Below are 15,032 nucleotides of genomic sequence, written 5' to 3' on the forward strand. Positions count from 1 at the left end.
TTTAAACAGAAATCTTGTAAATTCACTACGTTTTTTATTTTACCAAAGAAATGTTGAAAACCCACACAATACAAAAGTAATCATAATTGACTCGTCTAAAAATTAATATTTGGTTTTTTCTTTTTAATTTTAAAAAAGAAAATTGATTTTATTGAATTTATGTATTTTTAACAGCCTCACCTGCCTCCTCTGACTGCACGTCGCTGCCTAGAAGTTTCCATAAATGCACTGACCACCAAACCTTGTAGATGTAGACGGACACAAGGTCAGGGAGTGTGTCTCTGAACCCTTTCATTGTAGATTCTCACCACAGGATAACTACAAAAAAAAAAAAAAAGGTTCAGTGGGTGCTAAACTTTTCCATGTGATAGATTGTGATCAACAGAAGAGCGCATACTTTCCAACAACAGGGGACGGCATTTTTGCCCTAACAAGTCATTTCTGTAGGTGTGAATGAGGGTGCAGGTTTAAAGCAACAACAAAACAGTTATAACACACACTGGCATGTCCCTGAGGGTTGAGTCTCACTTATACACTGCAAGCATGCACCCTGTCACGCACACACAAGTTATGAGAACATTCGTAAATTAGTCTCCCACCTCGTGTTCAGAAATGAGCCCTTCAAAGGCAGCTGCTGACGGAGCCAAGTGTCGACATGATATATAAGCTGACCCAGGAACATAGCTCCACAGGGTTTCAAGATACTGAGAAAATGTTGTTGAATGCTTGCCAAAGGCTACCAAATTAAGGGTGGTGTCAATTATATACTTCCGAAAAGCAAAAGAAAGCACATGGTTTGGCATTAATTTGACCCTGTAACTGTTTTGTACAGGTATTCTGAATTCTTTGAATCATTTTTGTTGGTGGAATCTCAAGCAGAGGTGAGAGTCCTGGTGAAAAAGTCACAATGATCACACATTCTCAATATTTCACAGCAGTAAATATATCCTTACTTTGTCTGTACCAAAAAAAAAAAAAAACTGGTCACAAGTTACTTCATACATGATTTTTGTTCCCTTTCACACCTTGTAATCTATAATAACCCTGTCTGTCTCCTCAGGCATTGGCTATGCAACCCAAGTTGTGATTGCATATGCAGCTGTATCATACATTGTCATCCAGGCGTGGGCTTTCTTCTACCTCTTCTCCTCCTTCAGGGCTGAGGTTCCCTGGGCCAGCTGCAAGAACGACTGGAATACAGGTTGATACTAGAACAGCACACTAGGATATTCTGCTGATCAATTGTGCTGACCTTTTTCATGCTACTACTAATACTAATGTGGAAAAATGCATTCTGATTAAATGGGATATGTGTGTGTGCTTCTTTGTTTTAAAATTCAGAATCCTGTGTTGAATTTGACAAAGCAAACACGTCATCCAATTGGAGTGCAGCTGCGAATGCAACAACGCCTGCAACTGAATTCTGGGAGTAAGTGAAACTCTCATCTGGTTCCTTTTCTGTCTTGATCCAAATTTTGGGTTGCACTGGGAAAACTTGATTATGCAAAGCAGCCAGTGTAAGACTTTTAGGATTATTTTCTTTTATTTGCTTTTCCAGTTCCAGATTTCTCACTACTTCCCAGTAGCCACCACATTGGGTTACATAGTTGGCACTTTTTCAAAAAATCCCTCCCAGCACGAAACTCGACTTTTTACTCCCTTTTTAATACTTTCCTTTTTATACAAATCTAATGCCAAACCCATTTGGATGACGGAAAGCATCGATTCTTTGGATTAAAGAGAAATCTTAGGGAAAACAATGACCGCTTTGATTTTTACCTGTTTATGCCTGGAATGCAGGGTGAAAGTTTGAGATCTTTAGTCGTGCAACTTCCACAAAAAAGCTATTTAGGCTGCTGCTGTGTTTCACAGTTTTTTCATAGCATTGCACTTGTAATTTACTATATTCTACTACTAAATATAAAATTTGAAGAAATAATGATAAGACTTTAGTCGAATTAGAGAACCAAAGTATTTCATAATAATATTGTTTTTCCATCAGTTTTAGCTTTACAAAGGGTAAAAGCACAGCACCTCTGTCTGCTTTTGATAAAGTCGTATTAATTAGATTGAGTAAATATTGGTCATTGGACAAGACTTCATTGACATAAAGTGCTGTTTTTTTATTTTCTGCCCTAAAGAGAACATAGTTTTTTTTTAAGAATATTTCAGTGTTTAAATGAAATGATCATCTAAACAGCAAATATTTTCATGCACACTTTTTCATGCCTTTAACTTTTTCTAACAAATACTCTTCAACGTCTTTCTGCAAAGTTGTTCTTTAAATTTCCTTTAACCTGTTAACTGCTCTTGCTTTGGCAATTTTATGTCTTTCTCTCCAGGAGACGAGTCCTGGGTATTTCTCAGGGGATTGAGCAGATTGGTAGCTTGAGGTGGGAATTGGCCTTGTGTCTGTTACTGGCTTGGATCCTGTGCTACTTTTGTGTTTGGAAAGGTGTAAGATCCACTGGAAAGGTAGTGAAATGTTGCAGGAGAACTTCTTGAAATGTTTTAGAATGAGCTCTTTGTAGACATTAAATGAATTGTCAGTTGTCAAACGTTTTACCCTGAAAACTCATTTATTTTCAAAGATGCAATAATAATGGATGTTTTTTATTTTTTCACAAATAGAATGCTTTTTTTCATATAGCCAAAAATGAGCTTTAATTGCAGATTTACAGATTTGATTAGAAGATTTTACAGCAGAATAATTCATAACGTTTTTTATTAGCAAGCCTGCAGTCTAGCACAGGCTTCCAGGGACTTAGGCTGTGAGGGGCTTTGTGGGAAAATGAGGAAGAACATGAGTTTATATTATTTCTATCCCAGGATGAATGTCTGTAGCTATAGGAAGGAGTAAGAATGACCTCTATTTGCAATAAATACTATTAGGACATGATAAGCTATGAGTCAACCAATCAAACACGTGCAAACACATGTTCAACACGTCCTGTTAATCAAAGTTAAGAGTTTTATGGTTGCTAAAGATGTGAACATAAAAAAAATTGATTTTATGATTCGTGTGGTTTGTAGCATAGTGTCTTTGTGGTGGAATGTTGTATGTTGAGGAGGGAAATCACATTTTTATCAACACAAGCATTTCTTCATTATTTTACTCTTTGATGTTGTAAACCCTTAAAAAACAGCTGAAGAAGCTAAACACACTACTGAGATAGATGAGTGATTATCTCTGAATGGACATAGTCAAATCATTTTAACAAAAAGTTTTTTTTTGTTTTTTTGTTTTTTTAATTTTCTGAAAATTGTATGAAATTTAGGAATAAACGGATGAAAACATTGCAGAAAGAAAAACATAAAATGACGAGGAAAACTTTACAGTCAGAATTGTGTGTGGCGGACAGAACACTTTTCACAGTAAAAGCATTTTTGTTTCTTTTATGGTCCCTGAACACCTAGAATGAAAATACCTGTGTACTGTGGGATTATAGAAACATACGGTTGTCTTCTTATATATTTTGGAGCTAAACAAATTGTGTCATATGTCAGTTGTATTCTGTGGTGGTCAAATACAGAAGCATTTATGAAATATTATGACTTTGATATTCATTTCTGTGGGAGACTGACCAGGTTTTGTTCGTAGTATCTACAGTAAAATGCTAACAGCATTTAGACTAACTTTGTGAAATAACGTTTATATGTTTTTAAACTTATCTACAAACTCTATATAAATGCTCATATCCAGTACATTACATCACATTCAACACTAGTGAGCGCTTTAAAGTGTTGAAGCGATGCATGTCAACAATTCCTGAATAAAAGGATTTACAGTCTTACTGTTGATAGACGACACACATTCATTCTATAAAAATGAAGCTATAAACATAAAATAATAGTGGCACTGACTGCCTTGCAAGAATAAATCTTTGCTCTGTGTTGACAGGTGGTTTACTTCACAGCAACATTTCCTTATGTCATGTTGGTGGTTCTTTTGGCTCGCGGTCTCAGCTTGCCGGGAGCTATGGATGGTTTAGCTTTCTACTTGTATCCAGACCCCTCCAGGTTGGTGGACCCTCAAGTAAGTATATAGTCAAACACACCAAAGATACTCAAGCAAAACAAAATCATTTAAATTGAATCTTTTAATGGTTTGAGTCTATTCTGGGGGATATTTACTGAATGCTGTGTGCTCACAGGTTTGGATGGACGCTGGAGCACAAGTTCTTTTCTCTTTTGGGATTTGTCAGGGAAGTTTGACAGCTCTGGGCAGCTACAACCGATTTAACAACGACTGTTACAAGTGAGCGCATTCTATTTCACTTTATTCAGTTTGACAAACGGGTGCGTGCATGCGACTCCGTTCTGGGATGTCCCCTGAAATCTGTGACTGTGGTGGGTAAGAGAAGTATGTTATTGAAACTGGAATCCATCATGGAAAATCATCATCATCATCATCATCATCATCATCTGCATAAGACCTGAAATGCTCCTTCAATCAGAGACTTTAACACCTCAATGCAGGAAGGAAGGCGTTTGCAGATATTTTTTCATATCAGCTTTTAGACTCTACACTGCCTTATAGACACTGGACACTATTGTTACTAGTTAATTTTTAAAGTGTATTTATGGTGTTAAGTATTATCTATCTGCTGTTTTTATTAGAACTCAGTGAAGATTTGCTTCAAGCTGGCTCTCAGAATGGGGAAAAGAGGTGTTTGATGATTTGCTGGTCTGAACATTTCACAAGCTGCTCTCTACAGATGTTTTCTCTCATAACAACATACGCATGACATATTTTCTGGTATCATCCATGTACAGTTATAAAAGCTTGTCTTAATGTTAGAAATTTGTTCTTGGGTGTAACAATTTTCTTTTATAGCTGATCGAGCATAAATGTTGTGAAGCTCAAAGTCATAATCGTATCCTCTCACTTCCTGCCCCTCTCTATTTTTCTTCTTTTTCACCCTCTGCCCAAGCCAGCTCTGTTGCTTCTCTTGAATGTGTCTACATTACTGAAGGCACTAAGCTGCTACTCTGTGACTAATAAGGCATTTTACTAAGTAAGAAAAGAATAATAAACAACTCCTATTTGCAGATCCAACAGTTAATAACGTTGTCATTGATGATGTTGTTGATGATGGTGTTTCAGCAGACCTCATCAGCATCATAAATCTGTGGGACCAAATTAGAAGCAACACAATCTAATCTCCTTCTAGCCAGTCAAAATATGCCCTGCTTCTCAGCTTTCTGCCCTCGCGGGGGGGGGGCAGACAGGTCAACAGGGCGGCTGAGTGGGCCCTCTCTCAGCACTACAGTATGTGTTTCATTAAGGCTGCTCACCTGGCCTGCAAGCATAAGGCAGCAAGTAACCCTCATGCTTTGAAAAGTCAACTACAGCGTTGGCAGAATTCATAGTATGTCTGTAAAGTCATGGAGATGCAGAGAAAACACAACCAAACTCCGCACCATTCAGTCATTCCTCCAGTTTGAAGGACATAAAGGAACCAGAAAGAGGCTGCTTTCGCTGGGATTCATTCATGAAAATAACCACAAATGACAAAAAAATGTGATGAAAACATTCAAATCTACTAGATTTAGCACAGGCCAGAATAATCCATTCAGTCATGTTTTTTTAACTTTGTTTTCATTGTATTTTCTTATTTGTTTCCTCAGAGACACTTTTGGTCTGTGTTTGGTCAATGGTGGATCCAGCTTTGTGGCAGGGCTCGCCATCTTTTCTGTTCTGGGTTTTATGTCTTATGAACAAGGACTGCCAATATCTCAGGTGGCTGCTTCAGGTAAAATATTTTTTTATTTTCATTGTAAAAAATGAAACAAGCTTTAATAAAAATATGTGTGTTGGCCTGAAAAGTGTTTTTACAGTTTGATCCTGCACAAAAACCTGCCAAATTATTGATTTGATACTTAAAATAATGTACAGTACAATAACTTGTGTTGATGAAACTTCACTTTTACAACCCAGTTATAAAAATGAGAAGTGTATTTACTCACAATGGTCACTGATTTTACCTGTAGTCCTGGTCTGTTTTTTCAGTGCTTTCTCCAGAGTAAACCTGTAATATTTCCTTCTTTGTGTCCAGGACCTGGCTTGGCTTTTATCGCATATCCTCGTGCAGTAGCCATGATGCCTTTACCTCAGCTGTGGGCCGTGTGTTTCTTCATCATGGTGATCCTGTTGGGAGCAGACACACAGGTGAAAGTCATGCATAAACAACTGAAAAGACAATGAACCTGCTTTTATTATTTGATTTTTGGATATTGGCTGCTAGTTAGCTGCTGCACAGTGGTGCAGTGGTTAGTGCTCCTACCTCACAGCGAGAGGACCCTGGTTCAAATAAACTATATTACCAGAAGTATTGGCTCACCTGCTTTGACTCGCATATGAACTGAAGTTCCATCATATTCCTAACTGAGAGTTCAATATGATGTGGGTTCACCTTTTACAGCTGTTACAGCTTCAGCTCTTCTGGGAAGGCTTTCCACAAGGTTGAGGAGTGTTTCTAGGAATTTTAGACCATTCTTCCAAAAGGTCATTGGTGAGGTCAGACACTGATGTTGGTGGAGAAGGCCTGGTTCTCACTCTCTGCTCTAATTCACCCCAAAGGTGTTCAGGTCAGGAGTCAGTGCAGGCCAGTCAAGTTCATCCACACCAGATTCTGTCATCCATGCCTTTATGGACCTTGCTTTGTGCTCAGGTGCACGGTCATGTTGGAAGAGGAAAGGGCCGCTCCAAACTGTTCCCACAAGGTTGGGAGCATGGAATTGTCCATAATGTTTTGGTATCCTAAAGAATTCAGAGTTCTTTTTACTGGAACTAAGAGGTCAAGTCCTGAAAAAACAACCCCCACGTTAATCTTCCTCCACCAAATTTCACACTCGGCACAATGCAGTCCCAAATGCACCGTTCTCCTGGCAACCTCCAAACCCAGACTTGTCCTTCAGATTGCCAGATGGTAAAGTGTGATTCATCTCTCCATAGAAGGCGTTTCCACTGCTCTAGAGTCCAGCGGCGTTGTGCTTAACACCGGTGCATCCAACGCTTTGCATTGCACTTGATGTGTGGCTTGGATGCAGCTGCTTGGCCATGGAGACCCATTCCATGAAGCTCTCTGCGTGCTGGACTTGGGCTAATCTGAAGGTCACATGAAGTTTGGAGCTCTGTAGCAACTGACTGTGCAGAAAGTCGGTGACCTCTTTGTGCTTCTGCATCTGCTGAACCCCCTCTCCATCAGGCTACATGGTCTACCACTTGGCGGCTGAGTTGCTGTTGTTCCCAAACTCTTCCATTTAGTTCTGATAGAGCTGACAGTTGACTGAGGACATTTCACCACTGGATTTGTTGCACAGGTGCCGTCCTTGACAGTTCCACGCTGGAATTTACTGAGCTGCTGAGAGCGGAACATTCTTCCACGAACGTTTGTAAAAACAGTCTGCAGGCCTGAGTGACTGATTTGATACACCTGTGACCAGACCAAGTGATAAGGACACCTGATTCTGATCATTTGGATACTTCTGGTAATATGGTGTTTCTGCGTGGAGTTTGCATGTTCTCCCCGCGCATGTGTGGGTTTTCTCTGAGCACTTTAACTTCCTCCCACAATCCAAAAACATGCTTCATACTTTAATTGGTCAATCTGAAGTGTTCGTAGTTGTGTGTTTGCAAATTACATAATAAAGGAGTAGATCGTGTGCCCTGTGACAGACTGCGACCTGTCCAGGCTGTGTCCTACCTTTGTGCAGTTGTAGCTGGGACAGGCACCAGCAACTTAGTGACCCAAAAACGGACATAGCGGGTTAAGAAAATGAATGGATGGTTGGCTACTATTTAGTTTATTTTAACTCGTTTTTTTTATTGTTGTGTTTGCAGTTTGTTAGTCTGGAGTGCTTGATGACCTCTGTCACAGATATGTTCCCCTTAGTGTTTCGAAGAACTTACCGCAGAGAGCTGCTGCTGCTTTTTCTCTGCACTGTTTGCTTTCTCCTCGATCTTCTTCTTGTCACAGAGGTGAGAAAACAATATTCAGAACATCCTTGCTTTATTTTATCTTCTGAAAATGTGTTTTTATTCCCCTGAAAAGTTTTCCTTTTCAGGCACATCATGAAACTCCTCTCCATGCACAGTTGTTGATCATGACCCTTCTCTTTCCCTCTAGGGGGGCTTGTATTTCCTTCAACTTTTCGATCACTATGTTTGTAGTGGCAGCAATCTTCTCCTTCTTTCAACATGTCAGTCACTTGCAATTGGATGGATATATGGTGAGTTTTTAATAAAGTTCACAAGCAAGGTTAACCCTTGTGCTATCTTAGATGACCCCACCCTTACATTGACGTGTTCTCCCTACCATGACAAAGGTGGATAAAGGTGGAAAGATTTCATGTAATCCATGGACACCAGTGAAGATCACAAATCATTGAAGAAAAAAGGTTCAGAGCACTGTCTAGTGGGTCTAGATGACCCAACTCACAATGTTAAAGTGCCTTGGATAGCACAAGGGTTAAACATGCTGACTCTGTTTCAGTCTTTGTTTTTGTTTTTTTGGACACTAAGCACAGAAACAATGTGGATTTTTTTTATATGTTAGTCTTTTATTGCGCTATTTAGTCATCAGAAAATAACAAAGAAGTCATTATTTATTATGTAATTTGCTGACTACTAAATAAAGCATGAAAGGCACTAAAGGGCAAGTGAAAGACAGTTGACTCCCACAATAAGAGAGTCATGGTGAGAGGCGGCGAGAAGGTCTCTGACTGTGGCCTAAGGGTCATATAACAGTGTGGAATACCCAACCTTCTTGGTGTCTCTCGAAGCGGTACTGGAAAGTCCAGCTTGTCTATAACACCATGTCCAAGCACAAGGGTGTCCATCAATACACGTTGTATCAGGACACCCTAGGCAGGAGATCAATGATCAACTTTGTAGTTGTTTAAGGTTTGTGGGATTCCAGAGGCAGCTGACAGGTACCTGCAGTAAGTCAGACCTGTTCCCGGTGTATGTTGGACTCCAGCAGGGCTGCCCTTTATCACCGGTTCTGCTTATAGTCTTTAAGGACAGAATTTCTTGGCGCAGCAGGGGCCAGAGGGGCTCTGGTTTGGGTACCACAGAATTTCCTCTCTGCTCTTTGCAGATGATGTTGTCCTGTTGGCTTCATCAAGCCGGGACCTCCTGCATGCATTGGGACAGTTTGCTGCAGAGTGTGAAGCGGCTGGGATGAGGGTCAGCACAGCTAAATCTGAGGCTATGTTTCTCGAGAAAGGTAGTTTGCCATCTCTTGGTGTGTTGAATGGGTGGAGGAGTTTAAATATCTAGGGATCTTTTTTCACAAGTGAGGGAAGATTGAAGCGTGAGACTGACAGGCCGATCGGAGCAGCATCCATAGTCATGCGGTCGCTGTATCGGTCCGTTGTGGTGAAGAGAGAGCTGAGCCAGAAAGCAAAGCTCTTAATTTACCGGTTAATTCTAGTACTCGCCTACTGTGTGGTCATGAGCTCTCAGTCATGACTGAAAGAACGAGGTCCTGGCTACAATGAGCTTCCTCCGTAGGGTGGGTTGGTGGTCCCTTAGAGATAGGGTGAGAAGCTCGGTAACCCAGATGAGCTCGGAGTAGAACCGCTGCTCCTCCAAATCCAGAGGAACCAGTTGAGGTGGCTCAGGTATCTGGTCCGTTTGCTTCTTGGACGCCTCCCTGTGGAGGTCTTCCGGACATTTCCCACTGGGAAGAGGCCCCGAAGACCCAGGACACGCTGAAGAGACTGCGTCTCTCGGATGGCCTGGGAACACCCCTTGGAACTTCCTCCAGTTCCTCTGGGAGAACATGGTTGGGGAGAGGGAAGTCTGGGCAACTTTGCTTAGACTGCTGCCCCCTGATGGGCGGAGGAGTTAACTGGGCTAAATATGTGGATTCAGATAAGGCCAAAGGTCATAATATATGCATCACTTCCCTTACTTTAGCTCGTGAAAGCACAGTCTGATCCAGGAAATGGTAGCATGAGCAAGACAAAACAACTATTTGCAGTCATGTTTACTATAAATAAAACCCCAAAACCAATTCTTTTTAGTCTATATGGGATTCAAGAAAACTATAAATCTCTGAAGAGTTTCTGTGCACAATGAAAGATAATGAATTCAAAACAGGTTTGACACTTTTAGAGGTTTAGAAAATTATAGATAAATGGCTGGAGGTCTGCTTTTCCAGGTTCAAATGCAGTACATGCAGTTCTTTAACAGGCATAACTGGATTTCTGTTCTATTTTATCCGCCTTAAACTTCAGCTTTTTGGTTCACTCCAAAACGCTTTCCCACAATGACTTCAGTTTGTTTCACTGAAGCTCCATTGATCTCATGTCTTTGGGAGATTAGATGTTGGATCCATTAAACATTTTCTTTGGTTGAGAAATCCAAAAAGTTCTCATGAATTCCATTTTTAAAAATATTTCCTTAATGCAGTCCTTTTGTCTGTGTGGATTTCATTTCTGCCTCGAGGGCAGAAGTTCATGAGTGGGGAGGGAAGTGTATTATTTAACAGAAGTTTTGAAACGTGAGGTTAACCTTTCCTTTTCTATCAAAGTTATGAAACTCACTTTCTAGTTATAAGCCTGCAAGGATGAGTCTCAATCAAACATATTTAAATGTTAAATGAATGTTTTTAACCAAGTACAGTTTAATTATTGCATTGCAACAATGTTTTTTAACAAAACATTTTACTTTATACATTTTCCAACTTGAAAAGTAAAATACATGAAAAAATGAGATAGAAGAAAAAAAGAAAAATAAACAGCAATGTTTTGACATATTGCTGTCATGATGTAAATATAAAACAAATTAAATAAATGTTTGAGTTCATAAGATCATCCCAGAAAGAGTCTCTGCTTCCACTCCCGCAGTGAAATCCGCGTCTTAATCTGACACCCGTGTTTCCATCTCTCTGACAGAGTTTGAAGCCAAAGCTCCTCCCCAGCCTCTCGACCTGCTTTTCCCCTCTACCTGTTCACCTGTTCATATCCTCTGCAGCAGCGAGTTGTTTCCCCCCCGCGCCCCTCCAGTGTGTCTACACTGAGAGCGCAAAATACAGTCATCATAGCAGCGGGTTGACACGATAGTCGGGGCGCTCTAGCGCAGATTTAATTCATTTTACGTGCGCGCTGCGTGCAGTCTGAACAACAGCCCCGCCCCCCGTGCACACAAATAGCCAGAAAGACATCTCCTCTTCAGCGAGAATAGCGACATCAATATCATCCTTAATTAACCGAAAATTGACTGACTTGGTGAGTTAAATATGGCAGACAACGTTTATATCTTGTAGGACACAAACAAATCTGGATGTTTTACACCTCATTGAATTGGTTAGCTCAAAAGGGGCCCAAGTCCAAGAGGTTTGTTTTTCCAGGAAATGATTTTAATTGCATAGCTTAAAAGGAGGCTTCACCAAATGATTAATAGTTTACCCAGATTTAGCACCAGTTCATTGCTTACAAATGCTACAATATGAAGCACCTCACTTTTATCATTTCAGAGGACTAGCAAACTAAAGTCAATGGACTTAGACCCTTCTTGAATTAAACAGGGGTGCTGCCATATGGGATAACTAGTGCTGCCATCTATGGGATAAAGCAAAACCCATGCAAGAGAGGCCCAAGTCCAGGAATTTTGCACTTAATGCATTTTAAATGTCAAGCATAGTCAATACATTACAACGGACTTGGAACTTTTTTTGCACATAATCAGATAGCTTTGCCCTTGAAGACCATAGAACATATAATATCTCGGTTTTGAAAAATTGTGGACTTGGGCCCCTTTTGAACTAACCGATTCAATTTTGGCTCTCGCTGAAAGACAAACAGTTTTAACGGCGATAAAAGAAAAAGCAATTAAAAAAATTATAAAAGCACCAGCAGAGCAGAGTCTCACGCTGTGTCAAAAGTGCCTTTTATTTTGAAAGGAATTCATGTGAACCTCTGTCAATCATAATAAAGTATTTTATATATATTGAAAAAATGCTATTTTCTCTTTATGCTTATGTTTAACTTATGCCAAAAAACAAAACAATTATCCTAATAGTAACAATAACACAAAAACAAATTTGTGTCTAATTTTTCTGAAGGGTCAAGTCATTCTTTGTGGTTCCTACTTGGTTATGGTCGGTGAAAAATGGACCAGAATCGCTCTTTAAGGGTTTTAGAAGAATGTTAGTTAATTCTGTCATCCTGAGCTTAACATTCTTTGCTTCAACCTTTTTCAAAATGCTTTCACAATGACTGTTTCTGTGTCCACACATGCAGATGTAAAGCACGTTTCTTTTTCACTAAGGTGGAGATCGGCTGTATGATAACATAGAAGACATGATAGGATATCGCCCCGGGCCTCTCATAAAGATTTGCTGGTTATTTGTAACCCCCACAGTCTGCCTGGTTAGTGAAAAATTACTTTTTTTTTAAATAATAAAGTAAAAAGTTGGTGAAATTGACTGCTATCAAAGAGATGCAAACTGTACCAGGTCCTATGACAAGCAGGATCTTTTTTTTAAATAATTCAATTTAATAAATATGAACTTATTGGTGTTTTTGTGATTGTCATTGTTCACATGTATATTCAAATATCAGAATGAACAAGAACATAAAAGGAAATCTGTAAGGGATCCTGCATAATCCAAACTTCATTATGTAATCATTAATTCTAGATTTAAGATCCAGTTATTGGTTTTGTGTTATTTTACATTATTTCTGTTAATAACAACTAACCACTGTGACATTAAGCTTTTTATTGAGAAAAGTAACTAATGCTGATATGTGTTTTTGGTATTGCTGTCTCAGGGCACGTTCATCTTTTCAGTAGTGAGATACAGACCTCTGAAGTTTAACAAAACCTACATCTATCCGTCCTGGGCCTACATTCTGGGATGGACGCTTGGACTCCTCTGTGTTATTATGGTTCCTCTGTGGATCATCTTTAAAATGTCTCAGATGGAAGGGACATTAAAACAGGTGAGAACTCCTAAAAAATAATGAAAAAGAAGGGTTAAATAATGACTTTGCATTTCTGTTGCAACTGTTTGCTAACAGTTGTCAAATGAAGTCATTCACCAATAGAGGTTATGTCGATGATTGTTATGAACAGTTTGAACAAAAAGAAAGTTGAATTAATATATTATCAACAGAATTATTGTGGTATTTTGCGTTAATAATGATCATTTAAAACATAGATAAATAGATGTGAAAATACAAAACATCTCCAATGAGGAAAAATCAATTCTACACTTCACCTTAGATGCCTCACATTGTGCGAAATTTTCCGTTTAGTTACTTTTTCTTTCAGTTGTATGAAAATTAAAATCATATACATAAAATATGCTTACAAAAAAGAAAATGCATTGTGAGTTGACACTAGTGCAAAGAGTGATAACTATGAAAGTACCGTCTCAAGGAACCATTAATGATTGGTGTTGCCCATAAGTGATGTTGTTGGGAAGATTCAGCAACCTGAGGCTCTGGAGCAACATGAGTTTTTTGTTTTGTTTTGTTTTCTTACTTTTTTATTTTAAAAAGAAGTTATTCAGCATTGATTTATTCAGGAATTTATGACAAAGGTGCTCCTATAATCATATGATAAGCTGTGCACTTTTTTTTTAATTTCACTGCTGATAATACACTCAATTAAGAAGCTTTGTGTGCTTAGAAATCCCCTGGAACGCACACATTTCAAATTAGGAGCAAAATATTGGTAGAAGGTTTGATCTTCTGCAACCTCTGTTTGTTATTAAAGCACATTTACATGAAATACATATTATTGTACACGCTTCATATACTTTGTTTATTCAGTCCTAAAGTACGGTGGCCCTGAAGTGAAAATCCTAGCAGGAGTAGGCAGGAAAATGAACGACGGCCCACCAAAGTAGAAATATGGTATAACAAAAGAAAATGCCATTTTTGGTTTGGTTTGCATTGGAGTACAGTTGACCCAACAGAATGACCTTCTGTTACTCAGGGAGTCAGATTACAAATAATTCATGTTCTTTTGACAAAATTAAAAACCTAGATTAAATCCAGAAAACATATATAATTTTCTCTTTATTGTTCATTTAATTATGTCATAGAAACAAAAACATGAAAGCAAAGCAGTGCTGCACTTTTCTAAAGGGAGAACATATGAACCATATTTAGGGAAAATGTGATAAAATACATTTTTGCCTAAAACAATGGCTTTGCTATTTTTTAATCTTAAATCTGAAAAGTATTGCCACCAAAAAAACAATAGTTTCAAATCCAAATGGTGTTCAACTGTCAGTTTTCAGAGAGAAGGGGCCAAAGATCTTGTTTTCAGGCCTTTCCAGTCCCATCATGTCACATTGGAAGGAAAAGTTTTACTTTGGGCTTTTTTGTTTTGAATATTTCTGCTGCAATCACTTTATCAAACTGCTGGAATGTGTGTCTTTGTTTTTGCCCTCCTCATTTCAAATTCACCACATCCCACGTCCTAAAATCCTATTTCAGTCACATTCCTTTTCTTCATTCTACCAACTAAAGAGCTTATAGTGCTTTTTTTAAATTAAATTCTTTTTTAATGAAAAGCATTTTGTTACAAGATGCTGCTGCATTACAGTATTTAATGTTCCCCTACAGTCTTTACACAGTTTCGCTGCACTAATAAGAAAATAATCCTGACACCCAGAGATAAACATTGAGTGGATTTTGTAAAGATGAAGCCTAAAGCTTTTTTGCACCGAATAACAAAAAGAAGCTGATAATAATTAAAAAGAAAAGAGGCGTGTCTGTCCTCTGAGTGATGTTTCGGTCTGAAGGGTCATTAACACAGACTTCCTGTGTGGATGACCCTTCAGACCGAAACATCACTCAGAGGACAGAGACGATGCTCATCATCCAATGCTCATCTTTACTGTGCTGGAGTTATCACATTCACTCATCTTCTAAGCCTTTTTTGTCCCTTTCGGGGTCATGGGGCTGTGGAGCCTACCCCGGCCCCTGCTGGGTGAAGGCAGAAGACATCCTGGACAGGTCCTCAGTCTGTCACTGGACAGGAGTTATCACAATAGAGGATAAAC

General features: G+C 39.1%; 1 protein-coding gene across 2 annotated transcripts in view; it reads left to right on the top strand.

Moving 5' to 3' along the window:
- The window catches only part of LOC101175070 (sodium- and chloride-dependent GABA transporter 2), a 36,294-nt gene that overhangs the window by 20,092 nt on the left and 1,170 nt on the right, over window positions 1-15,032 (top strand). The window contains exons 4-14 of one of the 2 annotated variants that reach the window (XR_002290175.2): window positions 1,061-1,201; window positions 1,342-1,429; window positions 2,343-2,475; window positions 3,902-4,036; window positions 4,155-4,258; window positions 5,632-5,756; window positions 6,060-6,172; window positions 7,899-7,984; window positions 8,133-8,235; window positions 12,284-12,384; window positions 12,787-12,957. Coding sequence is in view for 1 of the 2 variants with exons in the window: in XM_020703050.2 (XP_020558709.1) it covers window positions 1,061-1,201; window positions 1,342-1,429; window positions 2,343-2,475; window positions 3,902-4,036; window positions 4,155-4,258; window positions 5,632-5,756; window positions 6,060-6,172; window positions 7,847-7,984; window positions 8,133-8,235; window positions 12,284-12,384; window positions 12,787-12,957 (1,352 nt within the window). In the remaining variant the exon portion in view is untranslated. Of the gene's footprint in view, window positions 1-1,060; window positions 1,202-1,341; window positions 1,430-2,342; window positions 2,476-3,901; window positions 4,037-4,154; window positions 4,259-5,631; window positions 5,757-6,059; window positions 6,173-7,846; window positions 7,985-8,132; window positions 8,236-12,283; window positions 12,385-12,786; window positions 12,958-15,032 lie in introns of both variants that reach the window. The other variant, XM_020703050.2, reaches the window with a different exon arrangement.

The sequence above is a fragment of the Oryzias latipes genome, chromosome 5 (assembly GCF_053564925.1).
Source record: "Oryzias latipes strain Hd-rR chromosome 5, Olatipes_Hd-rR_3.1".
NCBI classification, from domain to species: Eukaryota; Metazoa; Chordata; class Actinopteri; order Beloniformes; family Adrianichthyidae; genus Oryzias; species Oryzias latipes.